At 41.2% G+C, this 25,684-nt stretch overlaps 2 protein-coding genes across 4 annotated transcripts in view; one reads left to right on the forward strand and one right to left on the reverse strand.

Moving 5' to 3' along the window:
• oxnad1 (oxidoreductase NAD-binding domain containing 1) lies at positions 1 to 11,992 on the forward strand. Of its 2 annotated transcripts, none has more exons than XM_080863609.1 (8): positions 1 to 154; positions 435 to 547; positions 2,521 to 2,587; positions 2,706 to 2,809; positions 7,413 to 7,554; positions 9,804 to 10,049; positions 10,165 to 10,273; positions 10,465 to 11,992. In XM_080863609.1, the coding sequence occupies exons 1-8, from the start codon at positions 149 to 151 to the stop codon at positions 10,620 to 10,622; spliced, it is 945 nt and encodes a 314-aa protein (XP_080719735.1). In that variant the 5' UTR covers positions 1 to 148; the 3' UTR covers positions 10,623 to 11,992. The 2 variants fall into 2 exon arrangements, with proteins under 2 accessions (XP_080719735.1, XP_080719734.1); XM_080863608.1 differs by having other exon boundaries at positions 2,518 to 2,587; positions 10,465 to 11,949.
• Positions 11,200 to 25,684, reverse strand: part of rftn1a (raftlin, lipid raft linker 1a) — a 25,386-nt gene continuing 10,901 nt past the window's right edge. For both annotated transcript variants that reach the window (XM_080863605.1, XM_080863604.1), the window contains exons 3-10: positions 23,014 to 23,197; positions 19,036 to 19,144; positions 16,536 to 17,259; positions 16,248 to 16,451; positions 15,539 to 15,648; positions 15,272 to 15,375; positions 14,764 to 14,839; positions 11,200 to 14,446 (exon numbers count right to left, since the gene is read on the reverse strand). In XM_080863605.1, the coding sequence (XP_080719731.1) occupies positions 14,000 to 14,446; positions 14,764 to 14,839; positions 15,272 to 15,375; positions 15,539 to 15,648; positions 16,248 to 16,451; positions 16,536 to 17,259; positions 19,036 to 19,144; positions 23,014 to 23,197 (1,958 nt within the window). In that variant the 3' untranslated portion in view covers positions 11,200 to 13,999. The remainder of the gene's footprint in view (positions 14,447 to 14,763; positions 14,840 to 15,271; positions 15,376 to 15,538; positions 15,649 to 16,247; positions 16,452 to 16,535; positions 17,260 to 19,035; positions 19,145 to 23,013; positions 23,198 to 25,684) is intronic.

A 25,684-nucleotide genomic window follows, 5' to 3' on the forward strand; every position in this document is an offset into this window, starting at 1 on the left:
TTACTAGAACAGAAGAAGTCGCCAGCCGCAGTAAAACGACGAAGAAGAAGTCACCTGTCGCGTCATGTCATCATAAGACCACCAAGGTTATTCCGAAGGTACACGAGACAATTATGAAGAGCGTTTGACAGAAGTAAAGTCCTCTCTTATGCCGGTAAGAAGAAAAATATGATTAGTTTGTGTCAAGTAATGAAATGTAACCGGCATTTACTCGGTAGCTAGCTTCAACTAGCCGGCTAACCTCATGATGGAGGCGGTCACACCAAACTCCATTAAAAATAGTCTGATTTTAATACATGGAGGTGTATACTGATCGGAAAAGAAACAAAAGTGGGTGTATAAAATACTCATATGTGATGCTAAGCATAAGGTACAGACTCCGGCTTTGAAAGCTAAATCCAGGTGTTTTCTGCTCTAATCTGACATGAACCCAGGTCGCGATGAGGATCTCCTGTTTACTGTCCGCCACTGCTCGAACCTTCAGTCTGTCGTGTCCTGCAGCCGGTCTGCTCTGCTGTAGGCTGCTGGGCCCCAGCTCTGTCGTGAGGTGAGTTTCCTGAGGGGGCAAAGTAGATTCTGACAACGAAAGAAGTGTATGTTTTTGAGTGGACCCCCATCTCCCCTGTTCTTGTATTACGAGCAACAGAAAATCAGAGCCCATATAGTCTGATTTAAACTATCCACAGGCCTAAATGAAATGAGAAAGAATGTCAGATTATGGCTTTTGTTCTCATTTTTGTCTTCATCTCTTCTTCAAGATCTTGGAGACTACCTCCAGCATTGCTGTTATTTTTAGATCACTTCCTATAAGGGGTAATCCTTACATCAGCCTTGAAATTCATTCTTATATTGCTTCCTATATATTTCTGTTGCGTCCCATTATGATCATTGCACTGTGATTTCACTGTGGCTCTTAAACATTTGCAGAGAGCAAACATCATCATTATTTGGTACCAACTGTCCTGACTTCAATGTGTAGAATCATTGGAGGCGGTGAGTTGGGTCTCTAGCTACAAACGAATAGTTTTCATTTATGTCCATGTGGGAAATAGGAACAGGAATTAATTTCGAGGCTGATATTGTCAACTTGGTTATCCACTTTGCCAAAGTAGACATCAGGTGTAAGGATCACAGTTTTGACATACTGGTGGAGATCCCGCATCCTTTTTAGAGCCAAAGTGCATAATGGAACTTCTAGGATGTGATTTATATATTTAATGGTCACATTCCTGGAACTTTTCAGTGACACTTTGAGAAATATCCATGTGCCCAATAATGACCGTTCCTTAAATCTCGGTTTTTGAATAAACTGAAAAAACTCAATAAGAATTATATTTTGGCCCCTAGTAAACACAAAAGAGCTTTAGTGACATTAAATATAAAATGTTCCCACAGCTGTGATGGCAGGAGAATGGTTGCTGTGATTTTCTGTGTTACAGGTGCATAACACAGAGTGTACAGAGTGAGACGTGCATAAGGTCCAGACTGATCTCGAGTCTCTGCTTGGATTAAATTATGGGAATAATTACTAAAGATCCTGCTGTTGTGCTAAATGTGTAAATGCATGCAGCTCTCTGGTTACATGTTTCAGTCTGTGGCTTTTCTCAGCATTTGTGAAATGTTTCTGGGTGTAACCCTGATAAAACAGTCATTCATTAACTAATGAAAAATCAAATAGAAGAAGAAAATATGCAGTTCGTTTACCCACCACAAAAAAAATGATATACAAATGTATCAGTAATGCATCCATGTAAACACGTGGAGTAGTCCAAATACTGTAACCTGCAAATAAAATTGAAGCAAAAAATTATATCATTTTATAATGAAAAAATTATGTCTTATTCTGTATTAGCAGGGTGTAGTAATACACACTAATAATCCTGCTGCTTTAAGTAACCCTATAAATCTGCATGCTTTTAATAAACTCACAAGAAAGTCAGCAGTTAACAACAAGCACTACTTCAGCTGCTGTTTTGTTAAACCCAGGCTGCATTCATTACTGGTGACTCTCATTAAGTAGTCTGTGTGCACATCATGGTAGTAGGCAGCGGGTCTGTTGCTAACCGCTGGGAGATGAAGTAGGGGGCACCATAATTCATTGTAGTATTTATATTGCTTCTAATTGTCTGACGGTGCCTAATGTACTTTTTCTTGAATTTAAATAAGTTCTTATGATTGTTATGATCGATGATCATTAGCCTGTTTTGGAGCCCCCTCCAGCACTTGGTGCCCTGTGCACACCACAGTGTGCGAGGTGCTGTGAATGAGCTGCGAAGAGTTAGTGAGAAACTGTGTTTTTGTTTTAGGGTTTTTTGTATTTTTAATGTTGATGAACTGGATCCTTAACTCGATGGTTCCCTGTTGACAGTGAGGGCAAACTCCACTTGCTGCCTATATTTTTTTTTTTTTTTTTTTTTTTTTCTTGTGTGTGTGTCACATGTGGCTGCTTTCTTGCTCTTCACTGCACGACACAGTATTTTTCATACGAGACAAGTGACCAGACCGTTTCCTTTTCAGTAGAAGAAATATGTCCTCCAAAAGGCAAATGGACCACCTAGAGAGGACCTCGAACAACTACAGACAAAATGTAAGTCTACAGTGTGTAGCTGAGGAATCTGATCTTGATGTCTGTTAACTGTGCCACACTATTATTAACCCACCACTGAACTCTTCTCTGTGTGTCTCTAACTGGGTTTTTGACTTAGACTCTGTATCCAGCACAAGTATGTGGAATTATAAATGAGTCAGAGACGGTAAAAAGACTGAGAATAGCCGTGCATCCAAACTTCACCTTCAAAGCAGGCCAGTGGTGAGTAGACTCTCATTAAGTTTTAAATAAGAGAAGGTACAACTGAAATCAGCATTTTCCAGGTCAAACTACACACAGTACCAGGGTCGACTGCAGTTTTCTGAAACTTATGTCTGTGAGAATACTCATATGACAGCTTCAGTCAGTAGTAGAAGATCCCAGAGTGGGATACACTCTAGGAGCACATCAAACACAACTTATAGACAGTTATAGACTGTATTTGAACAGTATTCAGTATTTGAACAGTATTACCAATATGGATCATTCTGTCATATTTAATGGCATGCCAGTATTAAAACTTTTTTTTTTAAATACACAATGCTTGGGGTGATTTAGAAATGGTGGCATGACAAAGTTTGTCCGACTGAACATCTCCTACCCAAGTAATTACTACTATCCTATTAACACAGGTTGGCACATTCATAGTAAAAGTCAAGTCAGAGTTCATTCCTATATGCTATATATATATTCCAGTCACTAAATCACCATTCACTATACACTGAAAATCAAATAAAATGAGTAGATAAGAGTGTTTGCATTAGGGCTGGGTATCGTCACTGATTTCTAGAATGGATTTGATTGCAATTCACAAGGCCCCGAATCGATTCGATTCAATTTGAATCGGGGAAATTTTGCCTCAGACAGTCAGAAATATTATAATTCAGATCATGCATCAGTACATTTCCATATTCGTATACCTATAAAAAGAAAGCTGACACTTGCGAGACTTTACCAAAGGTGTGAGCATCACAGCAGATGCCTTTGTGTCAAAGTAGCTGTGGATAAAACACAGAAAAACATGAAGGTGATTTTCCTGGCCTGGGATTTTATAAATATATTGTGCAGTCAATCAAAAACGAAAGAAAACCATTAATCAACATATGAATATTACCTGATGCTGCTGAAGTGAAGCAGAGCAAAGTTACAGATGTTTTATTAGAGACACAGCCAAGCGTTTTGCAATTTTGCATAATTTTAAAAAGTTTAAATTTGTTCAGTAGCTTACTGAACAGCAGAAATGAGGAAAAAACAGCGGCCGACAGCGCTGTAAACAACGGTAGACTTGTGCGCAAGCGAATAATGAAGAAAACAGATTTTTAGATGGGAAACTGTTCTTGAAGTATAATGTGAGAGAGAGAGAGAGAGCTGTGCATGAAGTGTGGTTTTTATCGTGGTGGAAGCAAAACAGCAAAAGTCAGAGTGAATTCTTGACGATGTTTATGTGAAGCAAAGTTTGGATCTTCTTTTGCTGCTGGTTCAGTCAATATTGTTTGGAGAGAGATCAAACTAACAGCTTTAGAATCAGCGCAAAAAGGACGTAAACACAAAGCGCAGACCCGCCGAAACATCAGAATCAGCGAGCTGTCAGCTTTCAGCCCCGACCGTGTCCGTGCCGTCAGGTGAGAAAGGCAACATCTCACTGCTTCTGATCCGTTGGGTCCGCGCTTTGTGTTTACGTCTTTGTGCAGAATCCATGTTCCTGCTCTCATTTACTGTTTTAGCTGTTTGGTGGTTGTTGAAACTTTGTGAGGTTTAATCTGAGATTCTGGCATTTCGGGCAAAATAAATTTATATTAAAAAATCGATTCAGGATTTTAATGAATCAATATCACGTTATCCAAGCCGGAATCGATTTTAATCGATAATCAAAACCCACCCCTAGTTTGCATACTCTGCTCTGCTCAACTAGACTTGAAGGTAAACAAGAACAAATATGTTTTTAAAAGTGGTTTAAAATGACTGAGAAACTGGGGATCTCTTATGTAAAAAGGTTGCAGAGTATATATCACAGCTGATGATCTCAGAAGTTCAGTGTTGGTCAGTGTCAGTTTTTAACATTTGAATAATTCAGAGTAAAATGGTTCTATTCACACACTGTGCTACAACTTGGAAATGTTTAAGAGTTAGCATGGGATAAGAGTCCCTGAGGCTTTCTTTGCTTTATTTGTCTTGACAAAACGTAAAACCTCAGTTAGAGATGGCAGGTATCACAACAGTAACTGTAAGCTTTCTTTGTTAAGCCAGGCTTTCTGCTTCATTGTCTGTGATATGACTCTTCTTCCACACAAATGAGCCCTGATAGTGTGTCCTACTCCAATCAGAGGTGATGATACAGATAAAATGGTGTTTAGAAATCTACAAAGAACATAAACAAATACCAGTAAATTGTAAATAAAGGAGTGTAATGCTGCAGAAAATCATTAATCTGGTCATTTAGCACACCGAGCGGAAAAATAAACATTTTAATTTAAGGTAAATTGCACGTTAAAGCTCTGCAACATTAAACTGGATACATTTTAAGATTAAAGTTTACTGTCCCATAGTCTAATAAAGGAGACCTGGGAATCGCTTTGGTTTATGGCCGGCTCAAAGAGAAATTAGATTTATTGATTCAGCTGGTATTCTTGTTGTGTTTTCTGTGCCTTAATAGCTGCATTTCCAACAATATAAAAGAGATTAGTCATCAGATTAGAAACAAGTATAAAAACATTTAAACATTTTCTGCATCACCAGCTGAATACATAAATACATAAAGGTTATGTGTTCAGCATAAGTTACTGCAGTGATTTAGCCAGATAGAGACCCATTTTTCTGATACAGAAAACTCTGAGTTCAACATGGCTTACGAAGCTATTAATCTGGCCTCGTAGTACACCCGTCTGTTCAGACTTGTAATACATATCCTGACACCGCTGGCTTTGTCGTTCTGTTTATGCAGTAGTGTGGTTTTTCAGACATGCCCATGGCGTTTGCCATATGGGAAGTACACTAAGTGGCATATAATGCATGATGTTTTCTTTCTACAGCACGGCACACAAACAAGAGCGTGTCCTTGTTTTGTTTTATTACACTGTAATTTATGTGTAATTGGGTATAAACAGCATTGTTAGCTCCAACCACGAGTGCTTGGGCCCGTCATTCTATATGCCTGAGGTAAAATGGCCGTATTGTTGTGTAGTGACACTGGGTTGTAATAGCGTCTGTCAATTTAGAAAAACCAAGGACAACAAAAGGCAACAGAGCTGCATCGTTATTGGTGTGACTCGAGAGTGCAGCCTGGTAATGTGGGCAGAGATTTGGCTTTCAGTTGTAAACTGTAGTGCTGTAAAAGAAAAATGCGTCCATTAACACACAAAGGCCTGTTCTCTTTCTAAAGACTTTGGGAATAACTTAATTTAAAATAGTGGATACACTCCCATCTTCTTTGATTTCTAGCTGCAAAAGACAATAAATTACATAGCATGTATTCATAAAGTAATTACAAGTATATTTGGTTTACTACTAAAATTTAAGCTAATAGTTTTTCTGTTTTCTTCATGGTGCCATTAGAAACCCAATACAGTGATAGCACTTAGGTCTTCCTTCATCAGTCATTGTCATGTAGTGCCTATAATCACCACATGGGGGCAGGGTTGTGTCAGATTCATCTTTTCCAAGCACTTCTTACAGAACTTCCAGTAAATTTCAGCTGTAGTCCTCATATTGGTCAATACCATCAACCGGAGGAAGGATCGAAGCCTCTTAATCATTTAAAGCCTTGAGTCAGATGAGGATGACTGAAAATAGACACACGGGGAAGCGTTTATCGTCCTTGATGTTGCTCGTATACTGGCAGCTTTTTGACCGATGCATAACATGAGGAAATGTTTAAGCTAACGTCAAGAGACTCTTCCAATAGCAGGTTGGGAACTTCTTCAATGAGCCAGAGCTTTTTTTTTTTTTTTTGGTTCTGTTTTGTTCTCAGTCCTGGTCTGTCAGTCAGTGTTGCCATTGTTAATTAGTGTAGCTTGCACATGCAGTATGTACATGAGCCCATACTGTTGGTGGGCGGTGGTGAGAAATAAAACTGGCAGCCAGTTGCCCTGCGGTGGCTGATAATGAATGTAAATAGATGGAAATTCTCAACTTGCAATGTTTTTTAAGAAAAAAGGGACTGTTTAGTTGTTCATCTCCAGGTGGGAGAGGAGGAAGAGAAGGAGGAGGTGGATGGAACATATGTACATGATTTCACAGCGGATCCATATTTATGATGCCTCTGAGGGTCTCTCTGGTGTAACAGTAGGTCATTGTGTTGGTGGAACATTAGCCCAACTGTTTAGCACTGCATTTTTCCCACTGTGACTACTCTATTGTTCCTACTGATTGACAGATGTGACTATGTGTAAGAAAGAGATGCTTCACTTTGAATAAACTGATCAGCTTTACATCTGGTTCTGTTTTGTTGTCCCTGGTTTCCAAAAGAGGATTTCTGCTGCGTCGATGCACATGGAAACACTCTATAAGCATTTCGACTTTGGCCCTGTTTTTGTTTTTGCTGTTTTATTAACTGTTAGCAAGTAGGCATGTACCAATTTGTGCTACAGTCACCATTCCTGGCCCTTATGATGGCTAGACCCGATCAATTTCCCAAAGTTTGTCTAATATATTACTCTTCTACGCTGGATAACTGTTCAAAGACATCTTTATATTGTTCCCAAAAATAATAACTAAGTGACAATAAAATCAGTGAAACAATCTATGGATCAAGTTCAAACATCTGCTAATGTAAATAATCAATAAACTGAATGATTAAATGCTGTGTTTTGCTGTTGTGTGTCTGCAGGGTGGATTTCTTTATCCCTGATGTGGAGAAGGTTGGAGGCTTCTCCATGTGCTCCAGCCCAGGTCTGCTGCAGAGGGAGGGAGTTGTTGAACTGGCTGTCAAATATGCCAAACACCCACCAGCCCACTGGGTCCACACTACAGTGAGTACAATAATCACGACCTTTATGGTATCCAGATCTCTGGTTTTGTATGAAAATCAAGAAAACTGAAAGGAATATTATAAAACAGCAGAGGTTCAAAAATCATGAGGCTAAGACCAATAATGGATAAGGTGTTACAGCATTACAATCCACATTACGACATAATCACACAAGTGTTGAATGGAACAAGATAAATGAGCTGATATTTTTAGAATTGTTTGATGTGTGTGTGTTTGCATACACCCTATTATCTGCGAACAACCATTAATTGAGCTCTCTTGTATCTTTCCTTTTGTGTCATTTATTTATTATAATGGTGGATTTAATTTTAAACATGGCTCAAAATGTCACACAGTGAGGTCAGCAAACATGAGTCAGAAATTCAGACTGCTCTAAATGCTCAGTGTCAAACAGTTTCTTTGCTCCCAACTCATGGCTCTTCATGATGTCATCAAGAGCAGATGGAGATAATTTTGTCATCTCAAATAAACACCTCTGACTGTATGTACAGGAGGGTTCCCTTAAACAGAATAGAATAGAGTAGCCTTTTATTGTTATTGTACATGCAATGTTCCCTCTAATTTTTCACGTGTCTGAGCGAACACGCAAACTCCCCGAGCGGTCCCTTGGACCACTGTGAGCGACATCAGACGTGTGCACTGTGGTCACGCCAGCATCAAATCCATCCAAGTTACATGGTTTATTAAAATAATCAAATTACAGCATTTACATTTATGTTAGACTACTTTTAATTAACTGCTTTAGCCCATTTACAATGAAAATTTTTTTAAAAATCTAGTCATTGACCTGTGTAGTATGGTAACACTATTGGAAGTAAAAATAACTTGAACTCCAATTTTGAAAACACAACTTTCTTTCTTTTTAAAAAAAGCTTTGACTTGTATTATGAGTCTGTGGTCTGGTTTTACGTGGCCTATCAACACAATTTAAAAACTGGTATAAGTCCACACTTTTTCCGTCAATTGTTCCGTCTGTCCTGCTCACATCTCCAATGGTTGTACACGTTGTCATTAACGTGGCTTCACTCCACATCAGCCACGCCGCTTTGCTAGCTAAAACACCGGTGTCGGCACATAAGGACGCTGTCATAGCTGTCAGCAACGTTGATTAACTGCGTATATACGAATGTGAATCGCATCATTGGCTGGACTATGGGATATGGTGGCATCGTTCTAATCCCATACTGGAGCAGCCAGTTACTTACTGACTAACACTGCAAAACAGAATTGTTAAAGTATTAATTTTAATTTCAATGCAGGTTAGATTTTTTTCTTTTGTGCGCAACACATATTTTCTGTGCGCAGAGACCGTGCCAGCAGTGCGCAATTGCGCACGTGCGCAGCTTAGAGGGAATATTGTGTACATGTATAACAAAATTGTCGGTGATCTGCACCAACTCTGTTGGAATAAAATATAAATGGTAGACCGCAGGAATAAATGACAAGGGTGACAATTACTTTTTTTTAAAACAGGACCAGATAGGTATGGATAGCTTTTTTCCCTTTTAATATATGAAATCAAATTCTAGAGCAAATATATCACAACACTGTGTGTGTGTGTGTGTGTGTGTGTGTGTGTGTGTGTGTGTGTGTGTGTGTGTGTGTGTGTGTGTGTGTGTGTGTGTGTGTGTGTGTGTGACAAACGCATCATTTTTAAACTCCACTGGTGCCAGTAGTTGTATGAATATTAACAGCGTTTTCTTCCAGCTCTGTCTCCCTTTCTGTAGTCTACATGTTTGTTTGATGATGGGCTCAAAAAAATAGCTTTGAGCTACTATGCTGTGTGTAAATAGGAACGAGCGATGTGTGTTTGAGGGTACTGAGACTTACATCTATCAGCTCTGAGATCACTTTATGATCCTTTTGTTTGATATTGTGTTACAGGGATAGTGTAGGGACCATCACAGCAGATTACGACTGCATGCATTATCATGTGGGCGAGTGGTCATGTGTGCTAAAGCAGATAAAGGCATATTTAGTGCTCTCCTCGACTTCAAAAGGCCTTTTGTGACTTGTAATATCGGCTGCACTCGTACAGCAGCAACATCGATTTGTAGTGCGTATGATCTAAAATTGGCTTTTTACACTTGTTGAGGCTGGTTTTAGATGCAGTTTGTTGTCTCTGAAATTTTTTATTTCAGCTTCTTATCACGGATGGATGCGAGTTAGCTGGCTTTGCAGTTTGTTTCAAACTCCTTCCACTTCTCCGTCTCTCCCTCTTCCTCTCAGTGTACAGTGGGCTCCAGAGTGGCCATGCGTGTCGGCGGGGAATTCTTCTTTGACCCATCGCCATCTGAACCCTCTGTGGATTTGCTGCTGGTGGCTGGAGGTGTAGGGATCAATCCCTTGTATTCAATTATGCTGCACACAGCAGATCTGCTGCGTCTCAATCGAGCTTCAGGTGGCCAGGATTACAACATAGGCTCCGCCCACCTCTGTTACAGTGCCAAGAACACCGAAGAGCTGCTGTTCAAGGTATGCTTTAGAAAATTTCCATGTGTGTAAAATCTATGAGAAGGTTTGTTTTTTTTTTTAAATTATTTTAATAAACTTTTATAAATGTACAACATCCTACCTTCTGTGTTCCCAGAATTCTATCATTGAGGTGTGCCAAGAGTTTCCTGACAAGTTCTCCTGTGACTTCCATGTCACGCAGCAGAGCACAGACGTCGACCTACAACTCCTGCCGTTTGTCAACCGTAAATACTGCACTTTCGCTTTTCTTTGTTTGGATGAGATGATTGAGTAACTGTCACATTCAACCACAGCCTGTCTTGGTTGATTTATGTGTGTCATCATAGGCTAAGTCTCCATGTAGGCGACTGAGATGGGATAGGTGCCGCAGCACCGCGTCTTAATTAATTGATTTGCTTCCCTTGTGTCTCATCAGATGGGAGACTCACAGAGGAGGTGTTGCGGAAACACGTGGACCCACAAAAAACTCTGTGTTACTTGTGTGGACCCCCGCCAATGATTGAATCAATTTCAAAAACCCTCATGGACCTCAGCCTCCCCAAAGATAGGATCTTCTTCGAGAAGTGGTGGTAGGGGCCCTCCTACAGCTCCCAGAAACCAATTCCTGCCTTTTGTTGTCATCAGTGGGGAAGGTGTACATCTGGGAGAATGGAAAGCAAGTGAAATGTTCCAGTGATCTGGATTTCAGTATGAATGTTTGTGTAGATGAGGAAACTCATCCTCTGATCCCTGCCACAGCAACCCGTGCTTGATTTGCGATAGACCGCTGGGACCGCCCACGCCTCAGCTAGCAGCTGACACACAAAGACAATAGAGATTATTTATATTTCCTATAGTATAAACCAGCAAGATGAGTGAAATTCCAGTGTCCTGTACATGTGTGCATCTTCAGATCTGTTCACATTTGCAGACACTTCTGCTGCAATGTCAAATCAGGTTTTCAGCGAAAAACTGTGTTAACAAGGGGACCAAGAACCAATGTAGAGGGGAGAGACTAAAGAAATAACAAAAATGAAGACCGCTGGAAAAATCAGCATGTTTGAAGGGTTTTAATTGTGAAACAGAACTCTTCCTTTGGGAAATAAGCTTTTGGTGTTGTTGAAAAGATTGATCTGTAAAATTTAAAATTAGATTACAAAGTTGGACTGTATGAGTGTGAGGAGATATGTTGCTAACTGAAAAATACTCCAATACAAAACAGTTTGTAAAATAACGACTTTTTTTTCACAGTTTCTGCACCGATGAAACGAGCGCTAGGTAAAGTGTAACCAGAGAGATTTGGAAGTGATAGCAGATGGACTTATTGGGTGCTTAAGTTATTTAAAGGAAATGGAGGGATATTTGAAACATTAGCATTGTGTACTTTTATTTTACGCTGTACATTAGCGTTTTAATGACTCTCTTTTAACGCAGTACCTCACCTATTTGATACAATGTAACTTAGAAGTATTACGGTGTTTATATTCAGTGTACTGACACTTTTTATTTAAAGAGCCGCAGGTTTTAGAGTTGCATCAAAGCATTTGTTTTTCACATATTACTCCTCAGCTTTACACAACTGATCATATTTTTAGATTTAAAACTTCACAGGCTCCCACACATTGGCCAGTATCCCCCCCCCCCGCTTTACTCACTTACGCTGTTACCACATGCATGCGCAGCGCCCATCCCCTATACAGCCTCTTCTTCAGCCACAGGCATTCACATACCCATAAACGGTTTCTCATCACAGGGTAGAGTAAATATCCCATGGTGCCATGTAATGGAACCTCCAGGTGGTCTGCAATTGGCTCGGATCACTGAACATCCCTCAGAGATGGTTGCAAGCTTCCTGTTGTCATCTCTCAGTGGGGGGTTGTGCCGTTGAGACTCAATTTTGAGTTGTTTGTGCATTTCTTCCTCATATGAGGACAGCTGTTTATGATTTTAAAGGAAATAAAGAAAATTGAGTCAAGTCCGCCTGCAAAGACTTTATTGACTCTTTTTTTTTTTTTTTTTTTTATATGAAGACCTACATGTTACACTACTTATACACAACACAGGTGGTCCAGGAAATGAGTCGTAAATATCTGATTTTTAAATTACACATTTTCTAAGGTCAAGTTTACCCAAATTACAAAAAAAGTAAATTAATCAACAGCCTCTAGTAGTTTCTAGCCCTGTAGACAGTTAATTTGTTTAACACAGGCTTTGTTATCTTTTCCTCTGACAAATTGCAACCAACACCTTATTACAATAATAAAAACAAAACTCAAGACTTCAGTGCACTTCAAATCCCGACCCTTGCTGTTTATCTGAGATTCATACTGATAATGTTGCAGGATAAAGGTTTATAAACCGTTAGTTTTTTCTATATTTCTGCACAAATTAGATCCAAACTGTTACCGGATTTTAACAAAAGTCCTAACTACTGATTAAATTTTAAAAAAAAGATGCTCACTTATTAACTTCATTTAGTTATTGAGGAAAATGATCCATGATTGTATGTCTGTGTGTGGCAAAGGTAGGTGAAATCTGAACCTAAGAATTTCCAGTTTTAATCAGCTAAAACTTGACTGTGTGTGTGCTCTCTGTTTTTATTTATAGAACTATCAAAGTCTATTCTTCATAACTCACATTTAGGGAAGTGAATAATTACCCTTTGTCGCCGTACGTACAAAGGAAGGAAGGAATTTCTAAGGATTTCAGAATAACAATTGTTTACGCTTACCACCCTGAAAAAGGATGCAAACCCACCCACTAGTGTTGCCCTCCCCAGGAGTGGCTGACAAAGAGAAAGGAGTACGAACCCCAAAGAAACCCAGGCTAACTGCTTGGATAATGTTTGTAAGTCTATCATCAGGAGAACACTGAACAATAATGGTGAGCTGCAGAGGAGTGTAAGGCGAAAAGCACTGCTCTCCAAGAACACTGGTGCAATTTACTAAAGATCACATGCACAAGTGAGATTTGTAGCTCAATGAGACTAAAAGAAATTGTCTTTTTGAAAGCACCCCATTGAAGGATAAGAACCTCGTCTGATATGTGAAACCTAGTGTTGGTAGACTTATCGTTTGAAGCTTTTTTTGTGGCATCTAGGCCATAATGGCTTACCAGTGGCCCAGTCATACCAGTAAATGGTCACTTTCCTCAATAGAGAGTGTCACATAATATTTTCTACTTTTCACAGTAGACAAATTTGATGACATATTAGATCATGTTGTTACAGAAATATGGAAAAAAAACTAACTTTTTCCTGCACCTGTGAGAATTTAAGCCATCTGATAATTATATATGTGCTATTATTATTCATTCTAAACAAATCCTTCAAAATAGGGTAGATTATTAACAATCGTGACCGAGATACGTGAGCAAAAACACACATTTAAGCGCTCACAAACTGGAATCAAAACAACGTATCAAATGATTTAAATACCATCAACATCACTGAGCTGCATCCTTGTTACTCTTCCGCCGTCGCATAAGCGAACACAAACGGATCGATTCAGGCTGTAATGCAGTACTACGCACTTGTTTTTCCTCTTAAATTATACTTTTTTTCATACATATAAAAATACAGTGAGCCCATTGAAATCAAAACTCTCAGTCCTATTACAAGAATGTAGTAAAATACAACAGTGTGAAAGAATAATACTTAAGGCTTGGACTGGAGGCTAACTCTAGGTTGTACAGTCTCATTTCATTTAAAGACACATAGCAGCACCAACCCGAAGCAGAAGACTGCACAACACTTTTCCCATTTACAGGAGCTACGACCTCAAAAGGCATTGTGTTAATGCCCTAAACAGAGCAGATAGAAGCGTTAGCAACAGAACGCAATATGAATACAGTGGTTATTTCTGGGCTTGTTCACAAAGAACTAAAAAAAATGCAAGTCAACAAAAAGTTGAAAAGCTTTTTTATAGACTAACCAGCTTTTAGTGCCCTTTGCCCGCTTTGTGCCGAATATGTCAACAAACACCAGAAAAGAGCTGTTGTCTGATCCGCTCTTCCACCCTCGCCGCCTCCTTGGGCCCTGCGTTGGCTTCCTGATAGAAATCTGTCCATCTTACTGACTTCTCCTGCTTGGGCAGTGGGATCTTGTCAATGTCAGTTTCCTCTTCCTGGTCTTCAAGAGAAGCCCTGCTCTTCGACAGGAACAAGAAGTCCTTTTGATGTGGTGCATCCTCTTCCCCTTTATCCCCACCTTGCTGCAGGACTGCTCTTTTGTGCTTTCCGCTGTCCCTGCTCTTCCCTCTTCCTCCCGCCTCCTCTTCCTCCTCCTCCTCCTCCTCTTTTGAGTTTCTTCTTAACCTGTCCATCTCTGTCTCTATCAAAGGGGACCTGGTTTCTCTCTCTTCTAGTAATTCTCCAGTAGCACTTTTCTTTGCCTTGCTGCGACCCCTGAGGTTCAGCATCTGAAATCAAATACATGTGTTTGAGACAGTTTTGTGCTTTGTGTCATGTCTTCTTCTTTCTATCTCTCCAGACACCTGACAAAGTACAACAAAGCCTCTTTTATTGATGCCTTCTTCCTGTACAGTTTTAGGCCAACTATTTGCCTATTATTAGACTTTTCCAGAGTGGATTTATATATTCGCTGTACATCCCATATTTAGAAACATGACTTTTTAATGGCACCTTCTGTGACATAAAGTCACGTGCCCTAAAGGCACAACAGAAGAAGAGTGACAGGTTTGTTGCGAAGATTGAAGAAGAAGAAAGGGAGACAAACCTTGAAGTCTTTTCTCTTGCGCTGCAAAACGGGTCTCTGAAGAAAAAGAATTTGCTTCGTCGACAAACTCCCGTCACTGCACAAAGACAGAGAGCTGCACTTTTACTACTGTTAACCCGCTACGCTGTAGTGCGAGAAGCGTGCACGCCACTGTATTTACTGAAATCCAGTTTCTGCATGCTGCAGTTTGTAAAAGTGACAGGTTACAAGACAACAGCAGTTCAATGACAGCGTTACTGCTCGCGAGCCCTGGCTGATTTCAAAAGCGGTTTCATGTTGTGATGAGCATATGATCAAGATTTGTCAGATCTTGGACCATCTGTCCTGCATATCTAAGCCACGCTGTCAGTCCTAATCCTAAAAACAATGAGGCAGGCAACATCTTAGGAGAAAGAATCAGTCTACAAAGCGTAGTCCTTGCTGAGTTTAGGTGATACGATTCAGAGCACGTACTGACTCAGTGGATCTGGGTGCATGGTAGGACAGTTGTGTGTTTTTTCTTGGGTACCTGTTTGTCTTGACAATGGGTGTGGGTAGCACGCACATCAGTCTCCATCCATACGGAGCTAAAGACTGAAGCAGTGGGATGTAGTCTGTCTTCACCATAACACCCTGGACAGAGGAAAGAGTGCTAATGTCTCACATATAAAGAATGCAGTCATACATATATGCATGCAAAATGCAAGCAGGTAGGTAATGGCACAAGCTTAAGGCCAAAATGGTTGCTCAAAAGAGCACATTTTATCTAGAGCTTTAAAAGCCTGAAAAACCTCACGTCAACAACTGTCCACTGCTCAACTACGATAGCATCATAAGAAGTGTTTGCAGTTTCCTCAGCAGAGGTCTGGAGGATGAACACGCTATCCACAGATGAAACCCCATTAGCTGGAGAGAAAAAGGGGACAAATTGGAGACAAGAGTTAGATAAACACAAATGGATAAATGGGATTCAAAGAGGAACTAAAAACTAAATCTCTATTCTCCAATCTCTCATTTTTCATCCCCTGTTCCACTCGACTTAAGCCTGCTTATTCCATGGCTGGCTGAACAGTGACTTATGGCATAAGCCGTGGACTTTCTGCACATAACACCATGCATATCATCCATTACTCAACAGTGAAGCATGGATCTACAGCCTGAGCTCAGGCTGTAGATCCATGCATCCATGAAATGCAGTGTCATAGATTTAGTGGGTGAGGAGTTTGTGCTATTGTATTGGTTATGTTAAAGATGGGTGCTTTCCACACCATGAATCTATGCAAGCATATAGTATGAAAGGATTCATTTAGATTAATTACTGAATTGGATAAAAATAAGCCAAAATGACTCCATACTTTCAGTTTTGAAACTAAAATCAAACAAGTGAAAACAATCAATTAAAGACATGAAAGGAGTGGAAGCACAACCTTGGTCTGTCAACTTTTATTTTACGTATGACAGTACATGGAAAAATGGTGTTGCATTGCTATGGTTACAGGACTTACCGTTATCATCTCCGAGATGGAAAAACCCATCAATGAGGTGTGCTCCGCTGTTGAAATGCTGGGTCAAGTGGTCGAGCCAGTGTGCATCAACTCCTGTGATTAGCCCTGCCTCCTTTTGCACTTGCAGTGGCACCCTGAGTGAGTAGAACCTCATAGAGCTGTTCAGCTCTTCTGTGTGGTTGTACAGTGCAAAGAGCTGCATTCCTACAGGACATGCAAACAGGTAAAATTCACAAACGGAGAAACAACCCAACGAGTAAACAAGCAAACAGGATCCTGCGTACTTACTGGCCTGCGCCAGTGGCGAGGTTGCCCCCTTGTCTTCTTCGGAACTCTTTAGCCTGATGTGGTTGTTGTTGTGCGTCGTCACTGTGCTCTGCCCACGTGCACGAGCAGACTTTCTTTCACTGTTACGATCCAGCTCTGGAGAGCTGAGCCAGCTGTCTGAGCTTGAACCACGTCTCTCTCTCTGGTCTGGAAGGCTAAAACGTTTTTCTGTGCATCCACTCAAGTTTCCTTTAGCTCCTGGTACACCACGCTCCTGCGGCCTTGTTGAACCTACTGTTTCTGGAAGGGTCGGACTTAGCCCGTTCCCCTGGGTCTCTGCAGAGCTTTGAACTATGTCTAAACCAGGTTTGACGTGATTTTGAGGTTCATTCGTTGACTCTTTGAAGCTGATCTGTGAGGTAAGAACTTGTTCACTAGACTCTCCTGGGGCGGGGCTAAAGTCTGGTTCTCTTGGGCCCAAAGTGCTGTGCTCCTGTGGATTACATTTAAACTCACAATGATCTAACTCAGAGGAGCACCGATCAGTTTCAGCACCATTTTGACGAGGTTCTGTAGGATCCGTTGGGCTGGTGTTGGCACTGAAGGGGTGTCGATGTATGGGAGAAGGGCTTGAATGTAAGGACGACAGCTCGTCGGGATCCCAATTTCCTAAGAAGCAAGGTCCTCCCCCCGGCTGCTGGAGAAAGCCCACAAACATCACACCTTGCTCTGCTACATCCTGGATCTGCAACGGCAATATATGCACACCTATACGCTCTATTATAACAAAGCTGAGCCATGCATACATATAAAGGATGTCTTTCACTGGTCTTTTTTTTTTTTACTATAGGCAAACAAAGCCTCATCTACACACAAACAAAGGCTGACATACGCAGACTAGATATTCTGCAAAATAACAACCTACCTAATCATCTGCAAAGATCAAATATTCAAATGACAAAAGGACCTCATTATCTCAACGCACCCGTGTGTGTACATGTGTGACAGAGTTTGTGTGTGGGTCTGTGTATGTGTGCGCATGCTGCTCCCTCCCACGGAGCTCTGGTGGTTAATTGTCAGCTGATATTTGGGCTGACAGTTTTAGACAGACTCGACAGGAGAGAAATCAGATCGCAAACTAACACTGAACAATAATGAGACACATCTTCCCCTATTACCCGCTACTTTTGACACTTCACTCGTCCATACATGCATATCACATTTTTAAAAACACTCGCTATTACCAACACACGCGCAAAGTTTACACACAGATTTATCTGATGAGTATGTCCAGAGGGAGACAGAGTGGGTACCCTAGTGGGGCGAGAAAAAAAAAGTATAAAATTTCAAAACTGAACACACACACACACACACACACACACACACACACACACACACACACACACACACACACACACACACACACACACACACACACATATATATATTCCATCAGTCTGCCTGCTCGATGCAGCTCCTGGGTTCTTATCTCGAACTCTCTCTGGCAGCTTGTGATCTGATTGGTTATTCATGTCACGCTGCCGAAGCCTATCATATTATACTCAGTGATGTGCATTTCCATCCAATCAGGTTTTCCTTTGTGCTCTCTGGGTGTTCAAATGCCAATCTATTCAATAGTGCACATTTTCATTTCCCAATGTAGAACTGTTGGAGAATTCATGAGCAGAAAGACTAAAAGTGAGTTTAACAGCTGATAAATGCCAACCATGAGGCTCTGTGTTGGCATGCCATCTTTGGGGCTTACTTCTTTCTGTAGTTTACAATGACACTCTCTTCGTTATGTTCCTTCTCCTTTGGTTTCCTTGTTACGGGTTTAGCAAACAGTGTAATTGGAAACTAGTCAAAATCCAGTGTCTTTTGCTGATTTCTTCTCTTCCATCTTTTTTTTTTTTAAACTCCCTCTTGGGTCCTACGTATGACATCTGGGCTTGGGTTTTTGTTCAGCTCCTGTCACAACGCGTTGTTAAAATCTCTTCAGCCAGGTGAATTTGCAAGATTTTAAAATGGAAAAGCCCCATTTGAAATGAAGACGATCTGCATGCTAGTACCAAAGGCAGAGCTACCATATGGCACAGACAGGCAATTATAGGCAGTTGCCTGTGGCCATATGAGCAGGGTAATATTTCCTTTACCGTCACAGTCGTGCTGTGCCAACGTGAAACACACAAACACACAGAGAAACAGTGCAACAGGTATGGAGACAGTGAGCGAGGAGGGTAAGTATGGTAAGGCAACCATGAAAGAAGAAGAATTTTAAATATACTTAATGTCTTCCTGTCTTCTTCTGACCAAGCAGGAAACAACCTGTGTGCATTTTTCACAACAAGGCCTTTCCTCCAAATACTTGTAGAAACATGAGGACCAGCATTCTGCACATGCGGCTTCAATAAAGTAACACTGGATGATGTTTTGGGTATACAAGGTGATGAAAGTGACATACTATTTTACATCTATATGACACAGTGAAGCTTGAGCTGCCTACACTTGCAATTGAACTCACCCTCTTGACGTAGCTCTGGATGACTTCTGGGTCAGCGGCCTGATGACCAGCCACACAGACATCCGTCTCCAGACGATTTCTTGCCCATCTCAGTTGGCTTTTCTCTGAACTAAAGGGTGAGAAATAAATTTAAGGTGAGAAATGTATACTTTAGCTAAATTCTGCTCTTGTGAAGTAGAAAATGCCAGAATACGCTGGCTCTCTAATGACATTGTGCTAGACGGTCTCATTTAGTTTTTTATGTCCTGGTCATTATAGCCACAGCATGACAAAGTAGCATTACATAGTAGCATTAGTCTAAAGGAGCCACAGCTATATAGTATCTGGCAGATGTGCTCCTGTTCACAAGCACTCATTGGCTCAAAATGATTGCAGCAGAAACATAATGTCAAATCTGATACAGGGAGAATTTTCCATTTTAGGAGAACACACATTCATCAAAACCACAAAAGACTTATTAGACAGAAGAAGGACTGAATTTCCTTCTGCTCCCGCTGCAAGACACCATCATAAAAGGAGTATTCAGATACGCCTCTTCAGATTTGGATTGAGGTCAGTGGGAAGGCCGTGGTAATATCTTGCGCTCTGAGGCGTGAGCGACATTCTCAGCTAGATTTGAAACAGTAGATCTGTCATATTTTTTTTCCCTTTCATTTTTAGGGTTTTTGATGAAAGGGGATGGTGGTGATGGGGAGATAAAAGGCAGAGTAAAGGGGACGAAAGGGGGGTGACGAGGACAAAGGAAAAGTGGGGGACGGTCATCACTGAAGAAAGCAGATGAAAGGATGGAGAGATGGTTTCTCTCTTTCAGTGTGCCGTTCCCCTCTGGCGAGTGCTGATGATGCAATCAGCCATCTCCACGGTGACAGGTGCCAGGAAGCAGCAGGACCACTTGGCAGGAGGGGCATCAAAGGAGCAGCTTGGCACCTGTCGGTACACTACAGAGTGTGTGTGTGTGTGTGTGTGTGTGTGTGTGTGTGTGTGTGTGTGTGTGTGTGTGTGTGTGTGTGTGTGTGTGTGTGTAAACCATTGCTTGAATTCACACAAGAGGAAGAGAGAAGGCTAGCCAAAAACTGCAGACTAAACAAAGTAATGCCTTTAATTTCATGGTGTATAGATGACAACCAATGGGAGTTTACAAACTATGTAATCAAAGCTCTCTGAATAAAAGACAAAGGAATGATCCTGTCTACATGAGACATCTTTATTCAAATAATTATTTTAAAAAGGTTCTAGTAAGATGATGACTTGTTGGAGAGAGCATGAGCTGTTAAAAGGATCAGATCCTATCCATATATTTTGAAAATGGAAAAACAAATAGTGACAGAAATGGGATGCAATAAACTACCACCATCTAAAAACAATATCCAAAGAGAGAATTTCCTCTTTGTTCAAATACTGGTGGGCTTATAGACTGCAGCTCTGTAGCCATGCTAGTTCCAACATGAGACACACCATTGTTTTTATGCTAGCACCACTTCCTCATGCTAGCCTGCTAACCATAGACCAGAGGTGTCCCAGGACCAGAATCACCCTGGCAAAGACTCCAGTCCAGCCCACTTGAAGACTTTGGAAAATGTGAACAGTATTTTCACCACTTTAAAGCTTTTCTTAATGATAAAGACCTCCACCATGGCACTTCATATTACACCAAAGTAATCAAGTAATGGGTAAAAAAAAAATTTATGACAGAAGATATCCATTTTTTCCCCACTACAATAGAAATATAACATTTTCACAGTGAAGAAAAAAAAAATCTGTCATCAAAAAAAATTGAAATGTAACTTTTTTTTTCTTATATTACAATATTTGAGAGTGAATTTGTGTAGTTTAACTTCTTCACACTGACAGAAAGAGGAGTTTCACTGGTCCGGCCCACTTAAGATCAGAGTGATCTCTACGTGGCTCAAAGTGTAAAATTAGCTTGATATCCCTGCCATAGACAGTAAAAAGCATGAACATAACTTCCAGGTCAGAAAAATAGAAGCCAATGCAGAAGTGCCTTGAATCTGAAGGCCACTAGATGGGAAAGCTGTGGCTACAAAACCCTTGAGGTGTTCCTCACTCACCTCTCATTCCATCAGTAATGATTAAACTCTGGCTCTCTTTCACTGTTTGTCTTTTGGCCTCTCTCTCCCATCATCCCCAACCTGACGCAGCAGATGGCTGCCCTTCCTTGAGCCTGGTTCTGCTGGAGGTTTCTTCCTGTTAAAAGCGAATTTTTCTTTCCCGCTGCCACCAAGTGCTTGCTCATAGGGGGTCATCTGGCTGTTGGGTTTTTTTCTCTGTTATTGTAGAGTCTTTACCCTACAATATAAAGCACCTTAAGGCAACTGTTTTTGTGATTTGGTGCTATATAAATAAAAATGAATTGAACTGAACTGATGACAGTGCTAAACCTTAGTGAATCCCTGAAACATAAATGTTTCTCTAAATTCAGTCGGGCAGATTTTTAGGTAAGTCACAAAATGGGAGAAACATTTTAAACCTCTTATGGTCAGACTAGCCAACCATTATTCTTCTACTGGGAGCAACTGAAGTCATCATAAAATTTAGTACTCCACAAACTATAAAACTGATCTATCCTCTGGGTCTGAAAAGTAATATGCAGCAGTGCCCTAAACTTATTTTGTTTCTAACAGCCAGTACGGGAAACTCTTGTCCAAAGAAGTTTGATCATATAGAAGACCATGGGAAATGTACCAAACGTCTGGTTCAATATTCCTCAATAATAAGGCCTCATCATATCTTATAGACCTCATAGTACCATCGTATCCCAACAGAGCTCTTCAATCTCAGAGCGCAGAGGCATATTTTCAATTTCCAGAAGAAGAGCCTTCAGTTATCAGTTTGGACTCTGAAGACAGCCACCCTATCTACTTTTAAGATTAGGGCCCAAACTTTCATTTTTGATAAAGCTTAAAATTGGGGCTGGATCACATGACACTGAACCCTTACTTAGTTGTGCTGCTTTAGGCTGGCTGAGCATTCCTCCTCCTTTCACCATTGTTCATTGCCAGCTCGTTTTCATGCCACAGTAGCATTTCATAAACTTTTCTCTTCTGTCTCCTAAAGTTTGTGTTTTGTCTGTGCTCCTTTTTTTTTTTCCTCGCTCTTTCTCCTCCACCACACAACCAATTGCAGCAGACAGTTCACCCTCCCTGAGCCCAGTTCTGCAGTTTCTTCCTGTTAAAAGAGAGTTCTTCCTTTCTACTCTCACCAAGTGCTTACTCATTGGGGATTGTCTGACTACAGGGGTTCTCTGAATAATATTGTAGTGTCTTTACCTTACAATACAAACAGTCTCAAGACAACTTCCTGTGCCAAAATGGCTAAAAAGCTAGCACAGGCAACTGGAAAAAACAGGAACGTCAACATAGGATAAATGAAAATCAGGAAAACAGACGGAGAACGTTGGGAAAACTTAATATGATGCAAAGATAAAAATGAAACCGAGCCATCAATAAACACATCAACAGGACTACACATATGATGATATATACTCATAAATAATGAACAGTGTTAGGAGAGCTAATGGTTTATATTTGGGTTCATTAACTTCTTTGATGAGACGCTGAAAATGAACTCAGGTTGGAAACATGCAAGAAGTGAAGAAGAACTGGGTTACAGATGAGACAGCTACACGATTTAGTCTCAGTACAGTATATTACATTTATAGTCAAGAGTGAGAGAATTGGGATACAGAGCTAAAGTTAGCCATTTTAAGTGGCTGACTCACCAGCAATTAAAAAAAAAAAGCAGGTGAGGAAGCTTGTGATAATGAGTCTCAATTGGCTTCCATGTCAAAACAATGAAGTCACATAGGTTGGCAGCTTCAAACGAGTGCCTAAATGAGGCTGCAAATTAATCATCTTAATTATCTTAATCAATCTGGAGTGAATAATCTTACAGGTTACAATTTCTTCCCTAAAGCTGGGTACAGTTGCTCATAGGCATAAGCATGTTTAATAGGTTTACCTCGGTGTCTCTCGGACCAGCACGGCCCGGTGGAGCTGGCGCTGGATGTGTGCTTGGCGGGGCCCGCAGGGGTGAACAAAAGGGTGGACGGCAACCAGGACAAAACCCTGTGTGTAGAGCTCCCTGACTTGAACCGGCAGCTCTCTGACCGAGGACAGACAAAGGACTGATGACACCGGCACCTCTGGAGGGAGGAAAATGGGTGAGAGGAAAGGGAGAACAACAAGGTTATACAAGGATAGGGTAATGGGAAATAAGGAGCAGGTTGTAAAAGGTGGCAGAGAATTACATAGGAGTGGATAAAAGCTGAAACAAAGAGGTGGGGGCAGAAAAAAAAAACAGAGAGGTGGGGAAAGAGACAAAGGGACAAAGGGTGTGAAGGAACAAAGATGGAGCATGTTTCATTATGATAATTCACACTGAACAACAACACATGGCATCTTCATGCTAAATCTGAAACTAATTACACCGGAACTATTAGCCTCTGTCCTCACTGTCACCAGCACAGTCTGGCTTTTGGAAAACACACACAAGTGTGCAGGGACACACACTGTTATGGATGGACAGATGCTGGAAAGTGCTTATTAGGAACCACATTCGCCCATATTGACAGAGAGTTTAACACATCTTTCCCCCCGACACAGACACACACACACACACACACACACACACACATCAAAAGGTTTGACAGACAATGCTATCACATCGCCTGTTTGGGCGTACGGTATTAGCAGCAATCGCTAACACAGAGCTGCTTCTCTTATTACCAAACACAATGGAAAGAAAACCCGTTTACTTCAGTGGAAATGGTTAGCAGAGCTTATCGTATGGAGGCAAATCCACCAGGGAGAGCGCAATGTTTGTGAGAGCGACCCTCTTGAGGTCGGTGCATTGTAGTAAGGCTCTCTGCCTGTTTACAGGCTTTTAAGGAAGCATGCACATGGCTGGGTGTTTGAGCAAAGCCAGGTGTGTGAGAGGGAGGAGGGCGGCAGGGAGGGGAATAAAAAAAAGAGAGAAGACAAGTAAAGAAAACAGCAGACAGAAAGAACGAGTCGGTTAGCAGAGCTGGGTTGGAGAAGGAGGAGAGCAGAGAAAGAGAGCGAGAGATGAGGCTGTCTGTTTGTGCCTGAATGCTTGTCATCCTTCCCCATTCAATCTCATTTGCATGGGTCTGGAGAAGAGAAAATAACCTGAATAAATTAACTAGACACACACACAAAACACACAGACATCCACACATGGAGAGAGAGAGGGAAAGAAAATGTGCAAACCATCTCATTTTCAATTTGTTCCTCATCATCTGGCATGTTCACACATACACACACATACAGACACCCAAGAAGCTGGCAAGTATGTTAGGGATACAAGCACATGAGGACACATTCTCCTGACTCCCATCTCAGTGAAACAATAGGAGAAAGAAAGGGGAAAAAAACTCCCAGAGAAAATCCAACCATCACATCATTTTGGCATAAATGCTTGGAACCACAAGAGCCTTTCATCAGGCAAACACTTAAAAGGGTGTCTGTGGGGACTTATCAAAAGCAGTACAGTGATAATAATAATAACAGCTGGAGACTGGGGTAGGGTGGTGGTGGTGTGGGGGGGGATAACAACGATCCTGTCACCATAAACAGTCATTAGCAGTCATTAGCCCTGCACGGCTGGCACTCACCCACCAACGAGATGCAGGCGAGGCATCGCAGCTAATGCCGACAGGAATACAGAAAGTTATTAGGGTGTTCTGCAAGTGCTTTAGGCTGGGAAGCGACTTCATTTATACCGTCTGCCACTGTGGGATTTAAAAGGGAGGATGCGATTCTGCTCCAGAATGGGAACGGCTCAGGGCCGAAAAGCCGGCTGGAGTTTTGTGGTGCCAGGGAGGTTAGTGTCAGAAGGGTGAAAGAGTCTGATGGGTGCATCAGTATCAAACTGTCTTTTTTTCTGTGACTTTTGGGGTTTGAAACTAAGAGGGCAAAGTGCACATTTAAGTAAGTATGAGTGTTTTTATCAAAATGTCCATCCACACACTACAACTGCTTAAAAGAGAGACTAATCCAAGGATACATTGTTTCACGGGCACAAGAAGCAACTGTGGGACAGTTCTGTGGATCTTCTATTTTTTATCTCAGCTTTGACCACATCATTGCCACACTGGGCTAAAGGCAATGTCTCACTTTTTGACCCATGATTTCACAAGCTACATGTAGAGCGTGAGAGTCATCCCCTTCCTGTAGTTGCCTGAAAGGGCTTATTAATTCCTTGTACAAATCCCAGAATTTCAATGTGTGACTGTAAAGCATATTTTGCAGTGTATGTGTGCCACAGCATCACTGTGCGAGCGAATGCGCGTGTGCGTGCGGGCCATCTTTTTGCCTCTGTTGTCTGAGTGTGTGCGTGCGTTAGGAAGAAAGCGCTTGCGCTAAGCCTGCTAGGTGATGCATGCGGATTACTACTTACAGCCACCCTCAAGGCTTATCCCCCTGCTTGCTGGAGGTTCACGTTTATTTAAATAGCCTTCTAATGACTTGCAGAGGTTTTAGGCGAGAATATGTGCCAAAACAGTGACTATAAAATAATCAACTTCCAGGAGCCTGGAGCTCCCCCGCCGTTTGAGGAATGTAGCTCCAAGTTATGAGAGTTGCCGGTCAGTATCTGAGTTTTGACAATG

The sequence above is a fragment of the Rhamphochromis sp. 'chilingali' genome (genome assembly GCF_963969265.1).
Source record: "Rhamphochromis sp. 'chilingali' genome assembly, chromosome: 17".
NCBI lineage: Eukaryota > Metazoa > Chordata > Actinopteri > Cichliformes > Cichlidae > Rhamphochromis > Rhamphochromis sp. 'chilingali'.